The sequence below is a fragment of the Pseudonaja textilis genome, chromosome 15 (genome assembly GCF_049901715.1).
Source record: "Pseudonaja textilis isolate UNSWEBS1 chromosome 15, rPseTex1.2, whole genome shotgun sequence".
NCBI classification, from domain to species: Eukaryota; Metazoa; Chordata; class Lepidosauria; order Squamata; family Elapidae; genus Pseudonaja; species Pseudonaja textilis.
The window spans coordinates 10,548,540-10,572,153 of record NC_142004.1 but is presented as its reverse complement, the minus strand read 5'-3'; the positions used below and the strand labels follow the sequence as shown (position 1 = coordinate 10,572,153).

Sequence of the window (23,614 nt, the reverse complement as noted above, 5' to 3'; positions counted from 1 at the left end):
TGTATGTATGTATGTAGGTATGTATGTAAAAGAAGAAACAGACATCCTGCGATCTCTGGAACTTAAAATTATATTTAATGTACTTAGTAAGCTTTCATCCGTCTCTACTGATATCGTCAGAGTATTAAGCTACCATTACAGAGATTACATAATAATCAGCCTCCCGGTGTGGGGCTTTGGGTGAAGGCTGGAGGGAAGGGCCCCTGGTGGCATAGAGCCAAAGGACCTCATTCCAGTGGGACGGCATCATAGCCTGGAACTGGCTGAGCATCTCAGCCCACTGAGCCTCCAGGTGCGGGACCTGGCCTTGCGCTCCCGCAGGTCTTCCCTCTGCTTGGAAAGCCCATGCTCCTAGTCCTCAGTGAGGTGCTTCTGCTGAGCCTCCTTCTCAGTCGGATCCAATTTGAACGGAGGCAGCTTTTGTCCCTCCTTTCTGGGGCTGCGTCCCCGCTTCCTGTTCCCAGCCACAGGAAAGGGCCCCCACGCTGTTTGTCCAACTCCTTTTCCCACCCAGCCGTTCATTAGGCAGATCCAAGGAGTGGTCCGCGGGATTTATAATTATGAATTTAGCGGGTCCCGGAGGTCCGAAAGGTTGGTGACCCCCGTCCTAAAGGGGCTTGGGATTTTGTGAGCCTGCGGTGGGCCGGCTCTCCTTCAAAGTCAAGATGTCTGTGAGTTAATTCATTATGAGATCCTAACTGCCAGCCAGCGGTGGGACTATTTGGGGTTGACTTTCTCTTCTGTCCATTGAAGAGAGTTTGTGCTTGACTCTTATCAGATCTGTGCCCCCCTCCCACCCCCCAGTCAATTGGGTGGTGTTTAATCGTGGCTTATTGGGAGGATGAGCTCAGAGGACGGGACCTCCACACCATCTGGCACAAAGGCAGTTGTTGGGATCCTTCTTGGACCCAAAGATCCCACTTTATCCCATACAAGAGGCTGGACTTTCCCCCTAACCCAGATGAATTCCCGTCATTGGATCTGTTTTTATAATCAACGAAAATGTAAAATCACAACGCAACACCTCCACCTAGTGGCCAAATGTAGTACTGAAACCCGCATCAAAAGCTGTAGCGTAAACTGATATATTTTTCCCCCTCACTTGTAAAAAATAAAAGAGTTGGACTCTCAAGGACTGGGGGCTAGAATAAAACATCTGAAACACAAGACTCTCAAGACGGGAGCTTGTGGGAGACAGAAATCAACACCTCTGACACGGGGAGGGTGGAATTCCAAATCCAAGGCCAATTCCAGGTAGACCTGGACTTGTTTCTGCCCCCCCAACTCTCTCTCCTCTCACTTTTCTCCTCTCCCCCTTTCTCTTCTCTCTTTCTCTCTCCTCTCCCTCCTTTCTCTTCTCTCTTTCTCTCTCTCCTCTCTCCTTTCTTTTTCTTCTCTCTCCTTTCTCTCTCCCTTTCTCTCTTCTCTCTCCCTTTCTTTCTTCTTTCTTCTCTCCTTTCTCTCTCTCTCCTTCTTTCTCCTCTCTTCCCTCTCTTCCCTTTCTCCTCTTCCTTTCCTCTCTTCTTTCTCTTCCCTCTCTCTTCCTTCTTCCTGTCCTCTCCCTCTTTCTCTCTTCTCTCTCCTTTCTCTTCTCTCTTTCTCTTCTTCTTCTCCCTCCTTTCTTTCTTCTCTCCCTTTCTCCTCTCTTCCCTCTTTCTCTCCTCTCTCTCCCTCTCTCTTCTCCTCTCTCTTCCCTCACTCTTCCTTCTTCCTCTCTCCCCTCCTTTTCTCTTCCTTCTCTCTCTCTGCTCGCTCTCTCATCTCTCTCCTCTCTCCCTCCTCTTTCTCTCCTCTCTCTCTCTTCTTCTCTCCTTTCTTTTCTCTCCCCTTTCTCTTCTCTCTCCCTCCTTTCTTTCTTCTCTTTCTTCTCTCTCTCCTTTCTCTCTCTTCTCCCTTCTTTCTCCTCTCTTCCCCCTCTCTCTCCCCCTCTTCCCCCTCTCTTCCTTCTTCCTCTCTCCTCTCCCTCTTTTCTCTCCTTCTCTCTCTCTCCTTCTCTCTCTCTCTCCTCTTTCTCTCTCCCTCCTCTTTCTCTCCTCTGCCTCCCTCTTCTCTCTACTATTGGGACCTGAATTTTTGTTGCCAAGCAAGGAAGTTGCTAGGTGAGTCACACCCAATTTTCCCACCAATTTGCCATGTTGTTAATTGAAACTCCCGGTTGTTAAGTGAATCACACGGCCATTAAGTGAATCCAGCTTGTCCCGTTGACTTTGCTTGAAGGAAAGCAGGTGGCAAAATCGTAAACAGTGACCTCGGGGTGCTGCAAACAGTTGTACACATATGCCGGTTGCCAAGTGCCTGAATTTTGATCACATGACTGTGGGGACGGCTGCCAGAGATGTGTGAAGACCAGTCGTCAATCAAAGAGTACCTGTATTTTTTTGAGATTGTATGTTCTGGTAACTCCTCATGGACTTTTTGCTACAAGCGTGACCATTTCTGGATTGCGCATAGATAAAACTCAGACTAAGTGGAGAAGCGTTTATTTATTTGCAATTTTAAAAGAGGGTGAAAAGTTATATTAGCTTTTGCTCAGTGTGATGAAGCCGGAAACTGGTTTTTATTATTATTATTCTTTGTTGCCTTTCTGTCATCGTTTTTCCTTTTCCTTTTCTTTTTCTGCACCTTCCAAACGTTTGTTTTTTCCTAGTTTAGTTTGTATTAGTTTTTTTAAAAAAGGTGAATAAAATTATTTGCTTCCTTTTAAAAAAAGAAGTGCTTGCTGAAAAAGGCAGAATGAACTTTGGTGGGTGCTGAAGCCTCCCCTGGAAGGAGATTCACGTCTTGGGTTTCAAGTGTTGACAGCAAAAATGTTTGTTCTCTGTGCAAAGACACACACACACACATATACACACACACACACCTGCCCCAATGTCTATTTCCAGGTAGTTTGGCTGAATGTTTTGCTGGTGCTTCTAAATACTGATAAGGATTGTCGATACGTTTTCCAGGCCCAGACCAACCAGGAATAGATCATCTGCATTCACAAATTTGCACTTGCTTGTTTTTTGGTCTTCGTCCGCTGCGCGGAACTGGAATTGAACAACTGTTTGTGCAGCTGTGCGCCAGGAGGCTCTCGCATCAAAAAGGGAAAGAGGCTACAATTAAAGGCTCTTTTACAGACACAACAATTGGACAGCTAGGTGAACAGCCCCATAGGTAAAAGGAATGGGAGAATGGCCTTGCGAGGAAAGGGAGCCAGAGATGCTGCCAAGGGGACGGGGCAGATAAGGGACTGCTGAGCCCTCAGCTATATATTGGGTGGAGAATGAAGCTTCGAAGGAAATCTCCCTAGTTTCTTAAGCTGTAAAGGAGACGGCTGTTATAGTATATGGCAAAGGTCTAGGGAGGAAAGAGATGACCAGGCTGCACCTGAGGAAGGGGGTGTCAAACATGTCATCAGTCATGAGTCCCTGCGCACCTACAAGAGATGTAAGTCCAGCCCTCCTTGAATTCCTTTCTTAACTTTCCCTTGACAGTTAGTAGCTCAGATTCTTGTAGAGAGCTTAAGCTTGCGATCAATCATTATGCTCCTTTGAATTTGCCTGAATCTTGCCCGATTTTCCTGGCGCCCGAGAAGATGCCGCTAAGCGATAAGTTAGGTAACAGACTGCTTAGCCCACAGATGGGTAATGGGTGGAGGAAAATACTCTCAGAAGAGGTCCTCCCAAATTTCTCAGGGTGCAAAAGGAGATGGCGGGAGAATTGTGCTTTCTGACGGGGCAAGATTGGCAAAATTAACACTCCTGAGGTTGTGTTTCCTATCTTGTTTATACAGTAAGGCTGACAGTGGGTAATCTCCTTTGAAAGAAGGATCATAGGACTTTCTGGGGAGGAGAAGCTGGAAACGATCCCGCAAGGAAATGGTGGAGGAAATCGATTGGAGTCTTTGCTTAGCCGCTCCAAGGGTTCTCCATCCGTCCTCCAACTCCAAGGTTGCTGTTGAGGTTCTTCAAGTCTTGGCATGAGAAAAAAATAACAACCTGGACTAGGCTGGCTTCTTGGGGTTGGGGTCCCCAACTCCTTCCCAAGAGGCAACACAGTCTTTAAGTTTCCAGTGGGGTAGGTCTGTTCCCTTTCATTTGTTTCCCCCTGTCTGCAATCAAGCAGGCTCGATTAAAAGGAACTTGAGATCCTTCACCAGAAGGTACGGAGATCCGTCAGCTTTTACGGCTGCTATCGTAAGTTGTGATTGTTGCGTCTTCCTGCAGAAGTGGGCTTGTTTCCGAAGCTTCCGGATGATTGGGTGCTTGCAAAGTCCTTGTTGCTGCCTTTTTCTGGGGGAAAAAAAGGCAGAAGTTAGTTAGAATTGCACTGATCCTGAAATAGGTGAGGTTGGGTCGATTCCCTCAGCTGAGCCAACTTCCTGTTCTGGCCTCTCATCCTTTCCCACATTCTACAAACCAGCAGGCTGGCCCGGTTCCTCTTGCCACTGAATCCTGTGGTTTAGCCCAACCTGGTGTCCTTCAGAGATAAGGGGACAAACTGAGATTGTCTCCCGTCACGGTTCCAAACCGCAGCATCAAACTCTCTGCAGTCCCCATGAGTCTGAGGAGATGATTTAATGTGATGCGCCTGAATCTCACCTCCTCCGGAGGCCTGTTGTTTTAATTAAATAAATCAAACCAAATGAAGTTTTTAATTACGTCAAGGAATTGGATTGGATTCCAACAGGCCATGGTTGGAATCTGGTTTGCGTCTATGAACCGCCGTTTTTGTGTTATATCAATATTGACCGTCTAAAAAGGAAGCCAAGATTTATTTCCTGTTTAGAGAAATGTGGCAAAGAGACAAGCTTGGGAGTGTGGCGAGGCTGTACGTTGGCCAAGCAGCCAATGTGATGCCAATATTTCTTTTCCTGGTTTCTTTCCTAAGGCCTGTGGGATGTCAACAATCCCTCATTCAAGGGCTCTTTTGAATAAGGTAGTAAAGTCACAGCAATGGGTCCTCACTGGTTTAAGAAATATGCCAAGCATCTAATCTCACTCTGATGCAACACAGAATGATTGCTCTGGATTGCCACTAAAAGCAATAGTAACAGCACTTATATACCGTTTCGCTGTGCTTTTACAACCCTCTCTAAGTGGTTTACAGACTCAGCCTCTTGCCCCCAACAATCTGGCTCCTCATTTTTCTGACTTCAGAAGGAGGGAAGGTTGAGTCAACCTCGAGCCGGTCGGGATCAAACTGCTGGCAGTCAGCAGAATGAGCTTGCTGTTATTGCATTCTAACCACTGCGCCATCATGGCTCCATAAAGGAGAATATTTGTAGCTCGGAGTTGAAATGAGGGATTCTTGATGCTCTCTGAGCTTGGTTGCTTTCTTGCAGACGTTTCATGACCCAGCTAGGTAACATCATCAATGGGAGGTGGAGGAGAAAGAAGAGGAGGAGGAGAAAAAGGACTACTGTGTGGTCCTTTGATGCTCTCTGAGCTTGGCTGTTTTTCTTGCAGACGTTTCATGACCCAGCTAGGTAGCATTATCAGTGCTCATTTGGGTGATGAAATATTTGCAAGACTCACTAAGGACCCCACAGGCCTCCTTCCACTGATGATACCATCTAGCTGGATCATGAAACGTTTGCAAGAAAACCACTCAAGAGACCCCCAAGAATCCTTCTGGGTTGTCAACCTGGTTGGGTTTCCATTTTGAACACGAGAAGCCCTCCACAGGCAGAAGACTCCGGCTAAAGCACAAGGCCTCTTTGCAATTTGCAGAATCCTTACCAACTCCCTGCCACAAGATTATCCCAGGTGCTACATTTAGGGAGTACAGGCAATCCTCCATTTATGACCGTAACCGAGCCCAGAATTACCATCCTAAGTCACGCTGGTCATTAAACAAGTCACTGATTTTATAACCTTCTTCCAGTGGCCATCAGGCGAAGGGCCACCGTAATTAAACAAACCTTGCCTGAAATGGAACCGAGTGGGGTTTTCTTTGCCAGAAATCAGCCTGTTTCTGGCAAAAACAAAAAACAAAAAAAAACCCTCACAAAAAAAAACCATTGTAAATCTTGGTCAAGTCACTGGCGGGGCGCTGCAATTAGCTGAAAATGCAGGCTTGTTGCCAAGCAACCAAAAGGGGATAATGGGACGGTCAGAACTTCGAATCTGAGTTGTCAGCGGCTTCGGGGAAGGCCACTGGTAACTTGGAACGGTCGTAAATCGAGGATTTCCTGTATCTTCCTTCTTTCTAATGGGGCGGGGAGGAGCAGAGGTGGTATTCAGCTGGTTCCGACCGGTTCTAGAGAACCGGTAGCAAAAATTCTGAGTAGTTTGGAGAACCGGCAAATCCCACCGCTGACTGGCTCCGCCCCCATCTCTTCTCTGCCTCCCATTGAGTCCCAGTTGATCGGCTGGGTCTTCTTTGGTTGCCCTGCCCAGGAGAACAGAGCAGGAAAGCAGGTTAGTGGGGTGGGGAGGGAAGGGGGATTTTCCAGTATCCTTCCCCTGCCACGGCCACCAAGCCAGGCCCACCAAGCCACGGCCTCACAACTGGTAGTAAAAAGTTTTGAATCCTACCACTGAAGTCATTCGGACCCAGACTCTCCAGGCCATGAGTTTGACAGAGATACCCATCCTACATAATTTCATATATTATTATTATTATTATTATTTAGAAAGGGGCTCAACAGGAAGTTAGTCAGGTCCCAAGAGTGACGCCATCTGAGGTTTAAGCGAAGCAACGGACTGTAGGAACGGGTTCGATTCTTTTCAGTCTTTTTTTCTCCCTTTGCTGTTGTGTTATCAAACGACTGGGGTGGGAAGGGGAGAAGTTATAGAGGATTAAGTGGTTATTATATGGGGAAGGAATGAGTAGGGCAGGGATAAGGTTAGGGGGGGGCGCGGCATTAAAAAGCAGAAGCCGTTGGCTAAGATTAGCTGCCGCGAAGACGAAACACTTTTAAAGCAGGGAGCCATTCCAGCAGCCGTCTTAAAACTCGAGGTTTTAAAAGTGAGCCAAGCTACGTTTTGCTGTTAAAACACGCATTCGACGTTACCTTTTGCTTTTTTTTGGTTTGGCTTTTTTTTTTTTTCAGATGTCCGCCTACAATTTCATCTCCATCCATTGCAAGCTGGGCTTTTTCCTGGAGGCAGCGATTGCCCCTTTAGGTCCTGAGTATTTATTACTACGCCAAAATAAAAAGTTTTTTTCCTAGAAGATAATTAGCCTGGGTTTAAAACAGTTTTTAGATTAGATTTATCAGGACATTTACGCTACGGGTTGAAAGAAGGGAGAAGCTGCGTTTTTATTGGTTAGTTTATGTTCTTTTTAAAATTAAGTTTAGGAGGTCAGTCCTAAATTAAGCACATTTAAACAGTCAGGCTTATCATTTTAAATATGATTTATAAGCGATTAAGAAGTGAGTTATCATTAGGTGGTGAGGGTGTGCGACGTATGCAAAAACCCACCGAGGTACACAAACACACACAATTAAAATTTGACAAGTTGCTAGTATTGTGAAAAAAGATTCTTGTAAACATTCAGCAGATGAGTTAGGGAAGCTTGTAACGTTTGTTTTGAGTAACACGAGAGAAGAGAAGAGAAGAATTCGCTACTAGGCAGCTATTTCTTTTTCAATGTGATCCACTGAAGGATCCCTTACCAAAACACTGTGATAATTAATGTCAGATCTAGGTGGATTCTGTATGGCAACCGATCGATCCTTTTGCCATGACAGAGTCAACGTCTGTTGAGGAAGTAAACAGGTCCAACGTGAACACGGGAAAATAATAAGGTTTAGAAAATTGTGATTTGCTTTTTAACCTGTCTTTTCATCCAGCGCCGAAACGATTGCCCGGTCACCAGATTTAATGGGAAAAAGATTCAGAAACCTGCAGGAAACCTCATAAAGCTTTAATCGTCTTTTTTTTAATGACCCCCATAATCCCTTGTGGGGTGGAGGTCTGAGCAACTAAACAGACCTGATTTTTTTTACTGGCTGGATGCCTTTCCTGTCACCAATGCGGAGTTTTATTCGGCAGATATATTCTCATGGTGCTCAGAGAAACACCTGCCCCTACATAGGATCGAACTCGCAGCTCTAGGCCACCATACCAGTCCTCATAAAGCTTCAATGCCCATCCCAAAACATTCTGTGCCTGGACCGTGGATGAAGGATGACGTCTCCTTTTCGAAAAAAAGCCCAGGGCATCAGCATGGAAGCGAGACGTTTACAACCAACACACGGCTGAACTTACGTTACCCCTTGCAGAATAGAGGATAAGAGAGTTTGGAAGGGACCTGGGAGGTCTTCTAGTCCGACCCCACCCACCCCCAGCTGAAGGATTTTGCACTGTTGGCTCAGCCTCATGGGAGGTCGGATGAGACAGGCGTTCCGTTGAGGCCCATTAGACGCACCTTGTGACTTTGTGAGAGGTTGAGAAACGGCCTTCAACCAATTTGGGGATTTATTGGTCAGATTGATTTGCTGTTATTGAAAGGGTTGGTTTATACGGTTATGGAAAAGTTTTAAAAGTTGAGATTCGATGTTGATGCTTCATTCTGCTGCAATGGAGGGAGCTGGAAGTCAAGACCCTTTCTCTCCTCCCCTCCCCTCCTCCCCCCTCCCCTCTTCTCTGCCACCTCCCCTCCCCTCCTCCTCCCCTCCCCTCTGCCCCTCTCCTCCTCCTCTCCCTGTTCTCTCTTCCCCTCCTCTCCTCCCCTCCACTCTGCCCCTCTCCTCCCCTCTGCCCCTCCTCTCCCTCTCTCCTCCTCCTCCTCCTCCTCCTCTCCCCTCCCTCTTCTCTGCCCCATCCTCTCCTCTCTCCCTATTGTCTCTTCCCACTCTTCTCCTCCCCTCCACCCTGGCCCCTCCTCCTCTCCCCTCTCCTCTGCCCCTCTCCTCCTCCTCTCCCTCTCCTCCTCCTCCCCCTCTCCTCCTCCTCTCCCCTCCTCCTCTTCTCTGCCCCATCCTCTCCTCTCTCCCTATTGTCTCTTCCCCTCCTCTCCTCCCCTCTACTCTGCCCCTCCTCCTCCTCCTCCCTCCTCCTCCTCCTCCTCTCCTCCTCCTCTCCCCTCCCCTCTTCTCTGCCCTATCTTCTCCTCTCCCCTATTGTCTCTTCCCCCTCCACTCCTCTCCTCCCCCTCTACTCTGCCCCTCTCCTCCTCCTCCTCCCTCTCTTCTCTCTCCTCTCCCCTCTCCTCCCCTCTACTCTGCCCCTCCTCCTCCTCCTCCTCCTCCTCTCCTCCTCCTCCTCCTCCTCCTCCTCCTCCTCTCCCCTCCCCTCTTCTCTGCCCTATCTTCTCCTCTCTCCCTATTGTCTCTTCCCCTCCACTCCTCTCCTCCCCTCTACTCTGCCCCTCTCCTCCTCCTCCTCTCCTCTCTTCTCTCTCCTCTCCTCTCCTCCGATCTGCCCCTCCTCTCCTCTCTTCCTATTCTCACCTCCCCCTCTCCTCTCTTCACTTTTCTTTCCCCTTCCCCTCCCACTGTATCCTATTCTTAGCTTTTGTAGTTTTGTATTTTAGTTTATAATCTAATAAAAATGTAGTAAAACTTGAAGAAGAAAAAAAGATAAAGATCAAAGGGAAAGGCCGCCTTAAATCAGCACCCGTTGCAGACTGTCAACCCAGAGCTGCTTCTCAGGGGCTACACGGGTTGAAAAAAAAAACCAGCCAGACAAACTCTTGCAGGCTTCCAAAAGTCGGAACTTCGCTTGTATCCTTACGATTTATATTGACTGTTTCCTAGTATGATTTGATTGCTTATTGGACCCTATGACTATCATTAAGTGTTGGACCTGATGATTCTTGGCTCTTGACGAATGTATCTTTTCTTTGATGTACCCTGAGAGCATTTGCACCAAGACAAATTTCTTCTGTGTTCAATCACACAGGGCCAATAAAGATTTCTATTCTATTCTATTCTATTCTATTCTATTCTATTCTATTCTATTCTATTCTATTCTATTCTATTCTATTCTGATTCCATTCCATATATTCTATTCTATTCTATTCTATTCTAATTCCATTCCATATATTCTATTCTATTCTATTCTATTCTATTCTATTCTATTCTTATTCTATTCTTATTCTATTCTATTCTATTCTATTCTATTTCCATTCCATCTATTCTATTCTATTCTATTCTATTCTATTCTATTCTTCTATTCTAATTACATTCCATATATTCTATTCTATTCTATTCTATTCTATTCTATTCTATTCTATTCTATTCTATTCTACTCTATTCTATTCTACTCTACTCTACTCTCATTCCATTCCATTCCATGTCATGCAATTTGATTGATTGATTGATTATCCTAGTGTTCTTGATGCAACTTCCGACTCCTTTTGCTCCCTTTGATACCAGACACACCACCATGACAATTCTTGGACTATAACTTGCAAGATCCCTACGGGGGGCGGGGGTGGGACTCAGCTGGAAGGAAACATCTGCTGGAAGGCTGTTTCTGGTTTTTGATGGCTACTTCGAAAAACGCAGCCTGAGCTTCCAAGTGTCATAAAAAACAACAACTTCTTCTTCATTGGATGGCTCTGGATTTTGGCCGTTTCCCAGGGGACTGTGGAATCTTCTACTAGGTTCTCTTTGAGGGCCACCTTGGATCTGGCTGAGCTTCTAATCTACTGGGAGGTCCATAGCTGAGTCCTGTGGCCAGGTGGCTTCAAACCAAAGCCGAACCTCAAGAACGGACACTTTTCTCCCTTTGCTTGGACCACCTCTTCTCAAAGGGAAAGAGGCAGGCAGCTCAAACTGAGTAGCACCAGGAGGAGGACAGGATAGCAGCCTGTAGTAAGCCGAACTTGGGGTAGGAGGGAACGAAAGAGATGTATCTCCATCTCACTGAAAGGAGAAGTTCAGCAAGAGTCCCATTATCGGGTTTCGCTGACACACCAGCTACAAGTTTCTTGTTTGTTAAATGTTTGTTTTTACAAAAAAAATGCCTTCTGTGCAAATTCGAGAAGGTTAGAAAAGAAGAGGAGCCTTTGGATAAAGAAGGAAGTAATAGTCTGACCGACAGCAGGGAAGGTCAGCATGAGGAAGAAACACAACAACAATGGTTATAAGGAAGGAGACCTCCCCAAGTCTAAGGTCATTTGGTGCCTACCTTGCTCCTGAGCCCAATTAAGCCGGCTGCCAAGAGTAAAAGGCCTCCTAAGCCCATGAGGCTGAACTTCAGGTACTCCAGCAATGAAGGAATGATGATCAGATGGGTGTAGTAGTCGTGCAAAACGTCTCCTTCGACCTCCCCGCTCTGGTCAGAACAGAGAAACAAAGAGTGAGTGGGTTTTGCGTTCCCTATAAGATTTTATTTACTCTGCAAGAGGCCGAGCGGGAGAACGAGGCTGCACCCAAGGAAAGAAACAATCGAAGTCCAACTGGCTTTCCGTGGTTTTTAGCTTGATGGTGGTGAGGGACCCTTTGGCTTTGCATCCCAGGTGGTGTTGTGGCCTGCCAGCGGTCAGCAGAGCTGGCAGCAGATTCGGACAGTGAGGAGCTTGGGGTGGAATATGGGCCCGTCTTAGCGTCTGGGGAAGGCTCTGATGAGGGCTCTGCATCGGAGGCAGAGATGGGGCCAGGGCCGTCTGACAGTTATCAGCTGCCTTTGGAGTCGGAGATCAGTGGGGTGGAAGAACAGCTGGAGCCTGTTCCCAGTGTGCGCATGCACAAAGCTGCCAGGAGAAGGGAACAGCTAAGGAACAAGGGTCGACTCGGGAGTAAAGGCACAGGTAGACGGTGAATGGCTCGAGCAGTGAAAGGGGAGTGGGGTTTGCAGGAGACAATTAGTTCAATTCATTAGGGTGAAGATCTGTTCCTGACTTTTTGCCAAGTAATTGCTGCTACAGCGTGGCGTTTGGAAGCTATCGTCCTGACAACTCTCCAAGCCTGATAAAGGTCTATAGTTGTAAAATCTCTTGAAAGACTGTCTGCCGGGACTTTGCTGGAGAAGAATTCACTTTAACCTAAATAAAAGGGATTTTATTGGGACGAAGAGTGGCTTTCATGATTTTGGGAAGCCTAGGTCAGAACAGGTGGGTTTCATTTGCTCCCCTTGGTGCGTTGTCCTTCCAGCCTCCCCAAACATGCAGCCACATGCGGTGGATCTCCTTTCGCTCAGATTTGGTTTAGATTAAGCATGTTCAGATCCCTTCTGTGACATCACAGCAGGTTAGCCAATGGCAAACCAGAGTTTCTTCTCACCAGCCCCAAAAACTTTCCTTGTTTTGTTTTCAAACAATAAAAAAATATATTTGTTTTCTTAAGTTTTTGCGGGTACTTACATGTATGTTATTCAGCTTTGTTCAGGTATTTTCCCACATCATTATAGTTGTGCTTTTAAAGTTGTAGCAACGTTTCGGCAGAATCTCATCTGCCATCATCAGGCTTCTGTATTGTGTTCGTCTGTGAGTCAGACTTTTACAGTTGTTTCAGTTTTAAATTTGGGGCTAGCCTACTGCTGTGCCAGAATGGTTTTTTCTTCATCCTGATTGGTTGGGAGTCTTGGTCTATGTTTATTGGTCTTGGAGTTTGCTGTGTTCTGCTTGATTGGTGTTTCTGATATCTTCTGTCTGTTTTGTGGCTTTTTTGTGTCTTGATTGGCTGGCAACATTGTGTTCCTGTATTGGAGGCTTTTAGTGCAGCTTGGCTCTGAGTAAATGGATGGCTATCATTTGTTAGGAAGCTAGGTTTCATCTGGGTGCCTGGTTGGGGTGTGTTTGAGCTGGAGGTATCGGGGGGGGGATCTGTTTGTGCCCAGGTGTTTGCCTGGCTAGTGGTGTGGAGATTTTTTTGTCTGTGAGTGCAGGCTTCCAAATGATTGACAGTCTGGTGGAATCATCTCTTCTATTCATGTTTCATATATATATGTTTTCGTAGATTTTCACGGGTACAGGTACGTAGGTCTAGGTGTGTTCGGGTCTTTTACTCTTAATCTTACACGGGAAAAGACCCGAACACACCTAGACCTACACACACACACACACACACACACACAGTAATGAAGTAATGAATATTTGGATAAAGACAGGGAGGGAGGGAAGGAAGGAAGGAAGGAAGGAAGGAAGGAAGGAAGGAAGGAAGGAAGGAAGGAAGGAAGGAGACAGATAGGGAGGGAGTGAAGGAAGGAAGGAGGAAAAAGAGGGAGAGAAGGAAGGAGGAAGGTTAACCTGATTAAAAGTTAATGCAAACTATATACATCCTTCTCAGGTGTTTTCTCTCTCTGTTTCTCTCTCTCTCTGTTTGTATGTGTTTGTGTGTGTAAGCATGCAGACAGACCCACACTTACCTCGGAAAACCAAATTAGGGGCAAAACCACAGGCTTAATCTGTCCGGTTTGCCTGCACAAAGAGAGAACACTCATTTGAAAAAAATCATGTGGCTGGCCTCCTCGTGCCCCCCTTTTGTAAGCCTGAGTCTTGGCCCCTGTGAGGGTCATTGTTCCACCAACTCAGTCTTGGCTGCCCAGCTCCCTGGCAAGGGATTAAGAGGCTTGCAAGAAGAGCCCAATAAATCCCCTTTTCTCACCGCCCTCGCCTCGCTTGGCCCACAAACCTACCAGATGCCAGAAACGTGTTTTATAAACAGATTCAGTTGTATTTGGACCGAACAGTTCATGGGAATCCCTGTCAGCTGCAGAGAAAGAAGAAATGGATTTAGTTGTTTGGGTTACAAAGATCCCATTTATTTTTATTTATTTTTTTCTTCCTTTTTGGCTTGGTGTCCAAGACCTTTCTAAGCCAGGCGTTGTATTCAACAAAATCTTATTTCACACACCCCCCTCAACAAAAAATACCCAAAAAGGAATGTAATCAGACCACAGGGAACAAAACGGCCAAAAGTCACCCCATAATTTGCATGCACCGAGTTGTACACACGTCAACAAAATGGGCGCGTCTGCAGCGGAACCAAATCGCCGTTCATTTTATCCAGGAAATTGCATGCTCCTTCTGCGGTCTGGCTTGCTGGTATACAAGTGGTCCTCGAACTTACAACAGTTCGTTTAGTGACCATATGTGCAAGGGGAACCTTCACCTTTACCTAAAGGTTCCCCTCGCACATCCATGCTAGTTATTTCCGGCTCTAGGGGGCAGTGCTCATCTCCATTACAAAGCTGAAGAGCCAGCGCTGTCCGAAAAGTCTCCGTGGTCATGTGGCCGGCAGGACTGGCAGGCATGGAGCGTTGTTACCTTCCCACCAACGTGGTCCCTATTTTTCTACTTGCATTTTTACATCCTTTCGAACTGCTCGGTTGGCAGAAGCTGGGACCAGTAACAGGAGCTCACTCTGTTACACGGCGCTAAGGATTCGAACTGCCGACCTTTCTGATTGACAAGCTCAGCGTCTTAGCCGCTGAGCCACCGCGTCCCCCATTTTATGAGAGATGTCATATTGTCATATCTTTGAAAACCTGAATCTAAGTTCCAGGTTTTCCCTTCCCAAAAGAGAAACGAAAGATCCATCCCCTGCTTCCATCAGTCCATCACATGGCCCAATGAAATCTTTGTCCCAACTGGAGACGTCCCTCCACTTTCCAGGTGCAGGGCAACATGTCCTTGACTCTCTGAGAAAGGAATGTTGTCGAGTCCAATCTTCTACCTCACTATGAAATCCCCCTCTCCCAAATTCCCAGGCACTGAATGTGGCAGCCTCGAAGCTCCCAAGACCAAAAATGACTTTCAAGGCTGACACAATAAGGAAGCAGAGGTGGGGCACCAGTTCCAAGGAAGCGATTCTCAAGTACCAGGAAGCATCCTTGCCTACATGAACGGTATTTTGCATTTCAGAAACAATTCTGGTATCTAGGGCAAAGCTCAGAAGGTCTGCAAAGGAATCCCATCTGCATGGATTGCAGCACCCAACATTTCATAATAATGACGAAGCGAGGAGCAAATGCTGTTGGTCGGTGTCTGGATCTGGACCCCACGAAGCCTGTGTGAAAATATTGGGGGGAAATACAGGCAGTCCTCGAAACCTATGGCCACAAGTTGAGCCCAAAGGTTACTTTGCCCTTCCCCCACTTTGAGGACTTTCCCCGCCACCTTTGTTAAACGAATCACAGCAACTCTTAAATGAGTCACCCGGTTGTTAAGTGAATGTGGTTTTTCCCCCGTGGACTTTTGCATCCGAATGTAAACCGTGAGAGCGTTGGCATGCTGCAATGGTCATAAGTGTGAAAAATGGTTGTAAGTCTCTTTTTTTTCCCCCGCTGTGCCGTTGTTACTTTGAATGGTTCTACCAAACTTAGGCCGCACTTGGGAATACTGCAACCAATATTGGTCACCAATGCTACAAAAAAGATGTTGAGACTTTGGAAAAAAAGTTAAGAGAAGAGCAACTAAGATGATCAAAGGTCTGGAGATGAAAACATATGAAGAACAGCTGCAGGATTTGGGTCTGGCTAGTCTAGAGAAAAGAAGAATTAGGGGTGACGGATAGCAGTATTACAGTATTTGAGGGGCTGCTACAAAGAAGAGGGGGTCAAATTATTTTCCAAAGCAGTTGAAGGCAGGACAAGAAACAATGGTTGGATATTAATCCAGGAGAGAAGCAATCTGGAATTAAGGAGAAATCCCCTAAGAATGAGAACAATTAACCAGTGGAATTAGCTTGTTTTCAGACATTGTGGGTACTTCATCGCTGGAGGTTTTTAAAGAAGAGTCTAGACATCTGAAATGGGATAGGTTCTCCTGCTTGAGCAGGGGGCAGGACTAGAAGACCTCAAAGGCCCCTTCCAGTTCATTCATTCTACTCTATTCTATAACACACAGCGCTCTTTCTCAGAGCCAAATCCCTAAACACAGATTTTAATCACAACTCTCTCTAAACAAGGATTTCATATTTTCTACGAGGCCCTCTTGGCCAATTTATTCATAGATACAAACTTGATTTGTGCGCACCTTCCAGACACAAAATTCATTCATTTAATCATTTGTTCACTTCAGTCCTGCATCTTAAAAAAAAATAATAATAACTGCAAATCAAGAATGATGGCAAAGACTGGTACTTATTTCCAACGAAGATTTCCCTGGGTTTCTCAAATTGCACCCCAAAGTTCATTTAAAAACTTTAGCTGACCTTTAGCCATTACTTTAAAAAAAAATTTATGATCCAGTAGTGAAGGAACTTTTAAATTACACGTTCAGTTTAGAAAATTAAAGACAAGCTGAGCAAATAAATGTTTTGTTGTTTAAATTTGCATGGAGGAGATATTATCAAGCTATTTTGCTTTAGAATACAAATGCTAATGCTAATTTCATTTATTTATTTAATCAAAATTATACTGGCTGCCGCCTTGTTCACTGAAGCCAACCGTGGGAGGTGCACAATGATGAATTTAAAAAAAAGGAAATATAAGGTAGCATTTGCAAATGTAAAAGCAAAAACAAAACAATGGTGACCATTATCATAATAATAACCAAACCAATGCTTCCAAGAGGGATGTTTTCCAAAATGGCAAAGCCAACATTAAAATAACTTCCACCCACAGTGTGGAAATCTGCTCCCTCTTTTTAAAAATAATAATAATAATAATTCTTTTCAGATTAATCAAACCTTAAAACGTAAACAGGGCTAATCAGTTGAAATAAATGGGCAGGGAACTTGCCTGGAATTGTACTCACCTGTCCTGTTTGAGCGAAAGGATTGCTAAAACATTAAAACCTGCAATCATCACCTTGATAACAGCCGTAATCACCAAATTGGAGTTAAAAAGGCAAACTCACCGGATGTATATCGACAAACAGATCGTGGTCCTTTTCGTTCGGATGCAAACCGACTACCGTGTCCAATAAAGCCGGATCAGCGTTTAGGAAATGAGGTTGAGAAATAAATATTGGGGCATCTTTAAAACAAAGGGAGGGGGGAACATAAATAAAATCAGAATGTAACAGGCTCTTTTTTCGATGGGTAGTTCTCGACTTACAATCAATGGCTTAGCGTGTCAGGATTCCAGCAATTGCCCTAATTAAATCATGATCCTCGAGACAAACTTCAAAAAACTTCAAAGGATTTATTAGTATGAGGAGACGTACTGGCACTGCCCTGTGCGAAGCCAATTCTGGCATACGTCCTTTACAGTCCCCTGTGACCCTTATTTCCCCACTTCCCCCGGGTGTCTCATAAACCAGATTCTCCAATTGAGCACCTTCACGGGCTGGGTGCCATCATTCACGTTCTCCAATTAAATGTATTCGTGGGCAAAAGCTGTGGTGTTTTGATTGCAATCTTTTAAAGATAAGAGTTGGAATATACTTTCGTGTCATGCCCCTGTTGGAATCTGATTCCGAGGGAGAGGAGGAACAGCTGACAGGGAGTGGGAGTGTGGCTCAGGTGGTTGTGGAGGAAATTGGGGAAGGTCACAGTCCGGCTGGGCATTCAGTGGAAGACCCAGGCCCACCCCATCTTCATCTTAGGGCACGCATGGAGAAACTGATAAGGGAGCAACATGAGTTGCGTGGTTTATGGGGAAGGAAGGGGCCCTGATCCCCTTCATTGGCTGCAGCTGGGAAGACTTTAAAAGGGCAGACTGCGCACGGCAAAGTTGCTGGAAGCAAAGTGTGAAATTATTCTGGTTTGTCAAGTCTTATCTGAGTTCTGGCGTCCTCCCAAGTGTGTGTGTTTCATTCTCTTTTGACATTTTCAATCCCTTATCCTGCCCTGTCTCGTTAATTGCTGCAGCGTGTGGTTTGTGGTGGTTTTTCTTTATAATTTATATGTACTTTGAGTTTGGATGGAATTTCTTCCCTTTGAAAACTGTTCTTGGGAGAGTTTTTTTTCTCCAGCCGATGATAACTGGACACTGGGGGCCAAGTCGGAGGAATAAAAGGGACTTTACCTATTTTTGTGACTTTGTTGCTTTTATGCCACATCCCTTTGGGTCATCACATTTCAGTTTCAAACTGCTGCACTGCTTTTCCAGATTTCCTTCCTCTCCCACCTTTTTTTTTCTTTTATGGCAACTACTAAAACAGGCATAGGAATGTTTTATGAGTTGACATTGCAATCGCTTGAAGTTGCAAAAAGGGACCTGCAACCTGGATCTGAAGTTCTAAAATTTGGGGGAGGAGTGGCCTACAGCCACATGACCCCTCTGCAAACAGTTTCATTTGCTGTCCTTCGCAACATCCTGCAATCCTGGGACCTCGGTTTGCGACGATTTGGCTTTAAGAAACCGTGCCGTAGTGAACAATGGGCTTGTTTTGCGATGGCTATGTTTGTTGCCACTGCTAAAAAAAAGTCATAAAACCGAGTTGTTCACAAGATCAACTTGATTTGTGACCATAATCGGTTGACATACAGTCGTATGTCAAGATCACCTGGAAACATGGGCAGGATTCATCCTGCCAGCTATGCCACTTTACACGAGGTCCAATTTTTTTGTTTTGGGCCCTTGCTTTGAAGTTTCATCAGTCACGAGGACCAGTAACTTGTTTGAGTCAAATCCTCAGTGGTGTAGCAAGCCGGCTCCGTGTTATTTATTGGCTGAAGTTTTATAGGAGCACAGCGTAGCCGAAAGATTTCCAGGGCAAGGCTGTAACTTTTGCAAAATTGCAAAAAAAAAATATTTTTTTTTAATTGCACAGGTTACGCAAATGGAAAATTAAAAAACAATTGCACAGGCCGTGCCAATTGCAAATTTAAAAACAATTGCACAGGTGATGCAAATGGAAAATTCTTTTTAAAAAATTGTACAGAAGTTGTGCAAATTTAAAAAACAAATTGCACGAATTATGCAAATTGCAATGAACAAAAAAACAATTACCCAGATCATGCCAATTGCAAATTTAAAAAACAATTGCACAGGTTTATGCAAATGGAAAATGCGAACAGAGGGCGGCTGATCCTCGGTGACCTCAGAAGATCTCTCAGGATGGGAGATGAACAAAAAAGAAAACATGAGAGAAAAATACAAGTGATGTAAACGCACAAACCCAGTTTATCTACTTAAAGCTTGGGCAGTCAGCCAAGAATTTGGACAGAATTCCTTTTAGCTCAGCCACAAAAACAGGAAGCTGACTGAAGTCACGGTGTGTCATTAACGCAAAGAAAGAAATGCCGTCTCTATTTCCTATAAGCTCCGTGAAGTTTACTCCCTTGGTTGCTAATTCCTGGGCACATGATCATTGCAAAGGTGGAACTTTTCAGCATGTGATTTGGGACACTCAAAGGCCATCCAGCCAGAGGGTAGAAAAAGGCACTCCTGGATGCAGAAAGACCCACGTGAACGTGTGATGGTCAAATCAACGGAGAGTCGGGAATATGAAAAAGAACAAATTACAGGCAGTCCCCGGTTTACGATGGTTCGTTTAGTGTCCGTTCAAAGTCACAAAGGCACTGAAAAGTTACACTGCCGTTGTAACTTTGAAGGGTCACTAAATGGACTTCTGTAAATTGTACCTTACATGAATTGTACCTTTACAGAAATAAGGAGGAATTTTCTGATAGTGAGAACAATCAACCCATAGAACAGAAGTTGCCTTCGGAAGTTGTGGGAGCTTCATCCCTGGAGGCTTTCAAGAAGAGACTGGACTGCCATCTGTGAGAAATGGTGTAGGCTCTCCTGCTTGGGCGGGGGGTTGGACTAGATGACCTACAAGTTCCCTGCCAACTCTGTTAATCTGAATCTATCTAAAATGGTCAAAGATCTGGAGGCTAAAACATATGTTGAATGGTTGCAGGGACTGGACATGGCTAGTCTAGTGAAGAGAAGGACCAGGGGAGACAGGATAGCAGTCTTCCACTATTTGAGGGGCCGCCACAGAGAAGAGAGGGTGAAGCTATTTTCCAAGGCACCTGAAGGCCAGACAAGGAATAATGGATGGAAACTGAACAAGGAGAGAGATTCAACCTGGAAATAAGGAGGAATTTTCTGACAGGGAGTACAATCAACCCATGGAACAGAAGTTGCCTTCAGAAGTTGTGGGAGTTTCATCCCTGGAGGCTTTCAAGAAGAGACTGGACTGCCATTTGTCAGAAATGATATAGGGTTTCTCCTGCTAAGGTGCGGGGTTGGATTAGATGACCAACAAGGTCCCTTCCAACTCTGTTAATCTGTACCTGTGCTTTATCCTCTAGAATGACTTCCCTTTAGATGCGTTACTTCGAGTAAACTTTTCTAATCTCACCTTTACCGAAAGAGGGAACCAAATGTATAGCTTTTCTTTGATGTGATTCTAATAATATCATCCCTTCAGTTCTTAGATTCTTCATCCGCTATTAGTCTACTTGCGTTAAATCCTCTTCGAAAACCAGCCCCTTTCAGGAAAACGGAAAATTTTGGAAAGCCTTCCTACAACCAAAAGGTTCAGTAGACACGTACTTAATTTACAGGAGCTAATGTTCTGGATTCCGGATTGCCGGCATGGGCAGAAGCCTTCGTTGGGTGGATAGGTGGTCCCGTTGGCAAACAGGGTCTTCGGAGCCATGTAACGATAAACTGGTATGCCTTTGAAATTTCCAGATTGGGTGTAGTTTAATTTAAGCGACCTGAAAAAGACAGATTAAAAGAGAGGTTAATTGAGACAGAAGTTCTTTGGAAGACCAGCTGTCATGCCCGTTGGAATCTGACTTGGAGGGGGAGGCCCAGCAGCTGACAGGGTGTGGGAGTGTGGCTCCATTGGCTGTGGAGGAAACTGGGGAAAGGCAAAGTCCAGTTGGGTGGAGCAGGGGAGAGGTAGAACAAGAGAGAGGAAGACCCAGGCCCATCCCCTCTTCATTCTAGGGCACACAGGGAAGAACGGAGAAGGGAGCAACATGACTTGCATGGCTTATGGGGGAGAAAAGGGCCCTGATTCCCTTCATTAGCCACAACTGGGAAGAAAGTTTATAAGAAATGCAGGCTGAGTGCAGCATCTCCTGGGAACATTTATCTTGTGTTGACTTTGCTTATCTGTGTTCCTGGTGTCTTCCCAACTGTGTGAGTTTTGCCATGCTTTCAAGTCTGAAATTCCTTCTCCTGCCCTTGTCAAGTTAATTACTTCAGCTTGGTGTTTGGATTTTTAATTACAGTATGCATGTACTTTGTTTTTAGACTGAATTTCCTCCACTTAAAGGCTATTCCTATGAGAGTTTTCCTCCAGCCAGAAAGTAATCTGGGAACTGGGGGCAAAGTTGTAGATAATAAAGGGACTCTTATAGCTTATTCGACTGTGTTGCCTTTGTGTCATACCCTGCGTCATCACACCAGCATTCTGATGGACCACAAATGGAGAAGATGGACCATGAATGGAGAAGATGAACCATGAACGAAGATGGACCAAGAAGATGGACTATGAAGGAAGAAACATGTCTGAAAGTTTAGAATGGAGATGGACAACTTGGGTGGTTAGATGCTACCTTCAAGTTGAGGGGAAGAAGAGGTTGAAGGGTCCACATTGGACCACCAGCAACATTTCACGGCCATCTAATCCCAAGAGAATGTATTTGAGTGATGGCATGACATGAAAGTTGGCCATTTGGCCATTTCACTTGAAGATGTATTTGCACTTGAAGATGTTCACTGCACTTGAAGATGTATTCAAAAGGTTGGGCAGAATTCTAGTGTAGGACAAGGTCTTGTAGCGATAAGGATTTGCAAGTCACCTGCAGGCATCAGGAGCATAGAGTTCCACTGGTGAAGATGGGGTCATGAACGGTGGCCACAGTTCTCCAGCCGTTCCATTGATCATGTTACATTCTTCAGAATGCCAATAAGATACCTGTTAAGAGAGAAGGAACTTTAATACCTAGAGGCCAGGTTGATGTGAGAACTCATGGAGCAGGGAACCTTCAAACTTGGCAACTTTAAGACTTGTGGCCTTTTAACTCTCAAAATTCCATGCCAGTTGGGGAATTCTGGGAGCTGAAGGCCACAAGTCTGAAAGTTGCCAAGTCTGAAGCTAAGAACAACAGTCTTATAAAAATCTTTATCCAGCTTCTTACCTTGCATTAAGGTAATTCCTTCTATGCTATATTTTCTCTGTAGCAGACTGGTGAGCTAACGTCACCTGGCCAATCTCTCTCTCTCCCTCTCTCTCTCTCCCTGGTGACATTAGCTCACCAATCTGCTACACAGAAAAAATAGCATGGAAAGAATTAGCTTAATGCAAGATGAGAAGCTAGGTTATGGTAAGAAAGAAAGAAAGAAAGAAAGAAAGAAAGAAAGAAAGAAAGAAAGAAAGAAAGAAAGAAAGAAAGAAAGAAAGAAAGAAAGAAAGAAAGAAAGAAAGAAAGAAAGAAAATTAATCCCCCAAGGACTTTGAATAGAACAGGTTGCACCAAAAACAAACACAAAACGCCAATCAAGCTGGAAAAAAATAAAATATGAAAATAAAACTCTTGAGGAACTCTTTGATGTGCCTTCAAAATCAAGTTTACGTGAACGAGGATTGCAACTCCTTTACATAAGACAATTCACGGTCTGCTGCTTAATTGGATGTGAAAATGTTTATTTATCAAATTCCATCTCAATCAAAGTGAGCGCTTCAAGGCTTTGGGATTAGTCAGATTATAACCTACGTGTTCATCAGCCCCCAACCCACCCCCAAAAAGCTTAAAATCAGGATGATGGGAGCTGTAGTCCACTAACACTGAGGTGCCGGGAGTTAACATCTCTGTCGCCTATCTGATGGCGGAGGCGTCGTTTCAGTCATTAAGAAAACGAATCTGCTTTTTGCAAAGGGCATGCTGTAAAATTCCTGCTCCAGATGCTAATTAATCCTGGCACGGTTAGAGGAAAACGCCTTAATCATCAGATGTGTCTGTTAGCAAAACAAGCAAATAAAAAAAAATGGAAATAAGATTCTTTTATCTCACGGCATAGCTTAGCTGAGAAGAAGCATAAAAACTCGTGACTTGGTTTTCTTATGCAGTGTCATGCCCCTGTTAGAATCTGACTCAGAGAGAGAGAGAAGGAACAGCTGACAGGAAATGTGGCTCCGGAGGTTGTGGAGGAGGCTGCGGAAGGGCACAGAACAGCTGGGCATTCAGAGGAAGACCTTGGCCCATCCTATCTTCATCCTAGGGCATGCAGGGAGGAGCGGATAAACGTGAATGGTGTGGTCTACGGGGGGCAGGGAGGAAGGGCCTTGATCCCCTTCATGGGCTGCAGCTGTGAGGACTGTTTTAAAAGGACAAACTGCTCATGGGCCAGTGCTGGAAGCAAAGCGTAAAAATACTTCTCGTCTTACAGTTCTTATTTGAGTTCTGGTGTCCTTTCCCAGTGTGTGTATTTCAATATCTGCGGACTGTCTTCAAGCCCTTATCCTGCCTGGTCTTCTTAATTGCTTCAGCGTGGCTTGTGTTGTTGTTTTTTTTCTATTTATAATTTATACGTATTTTGAGTTTGAACCGAAGGTCTTCCTTTTCACAACTGTTTGTGGATAAATTTTTTTTCTCCAGTCCATGATAATTGGACCTTTGAAGCCAAGTTGAAGGAATTAAAGGGACTTCACATGTTTTGGCGACTTTGTTGCTTTTGTATCCCACCCTGGGTCATCACATGCACGTAGAGTCCTTGATTTACGACCACACTTGAGGCCAATATTCCTGTTACTAAGTGAGACATTTGTGAAGTGAGCTTTGCCTCATTTTACCACCTTTCTTGACACCATTATTAAGTCAATCACCGTAGGTTTTTTTTTTTTTAGTAACAGCGTTGGCTTCCCTGTTGATTTG

General features: G+C 45.0%; 1 protein-coding gene across 3 annotated transcripts in view; it reads right to left on the bottom strand.

The window, feature by feature from the left end:
• Positions 1-2,464: 2,464 nt before the first annotated feature.
• The window catches only part of SCARB1 (scavenger receptor class B member 1), a 54,829-nt gene continuing 33,679 nt past the window's right edge, over positions 2,465-23,614 (bottom strand). The window contains exons 6-14 of one of the 3 annotated variants that reach the window (XM_026716192.2): positions 21,542-21,657; positions 20,280-20,446; positions 16,684-16,802; positions 13,518-13,591; positions 13,248-13,299; positions 11,070-11,216; positions 7,607-7,690; positions 7,001-7,155; positions 2,465-4,274 (exon numbers count right to left, since the gene is read on the bottom strand). In XM_026716192.2, the coding sequence (XP_026571977.1) occupies positions 7,048-7,155; positions 7,607-7,690; positions 11,070-11,216; positions 13,248-13,299; positions 13,518-13,591; positions 16,684-16,802; positions 20,280-20,446; positions 21,542-21,657 (867 nt within the window). In that variant the 3' untranslated portion in view covers positions 2,465-4,274; positions 7,001-7,047. The remainder of the gene's footprint in view (positions 4,275-7,000; positions 7,156-7,606; positions 7,691-11,069; positions 11,217-13,247; positions 13,300-13,517; positions 13,592-16,683; positions 16,803-20,279; positions 20,447-21,541; positions 21,658-23,614) is intronic. The other 2 variants (XM_026716194.2, XM_026716193.2) reach the window with 2 other exon arrangements.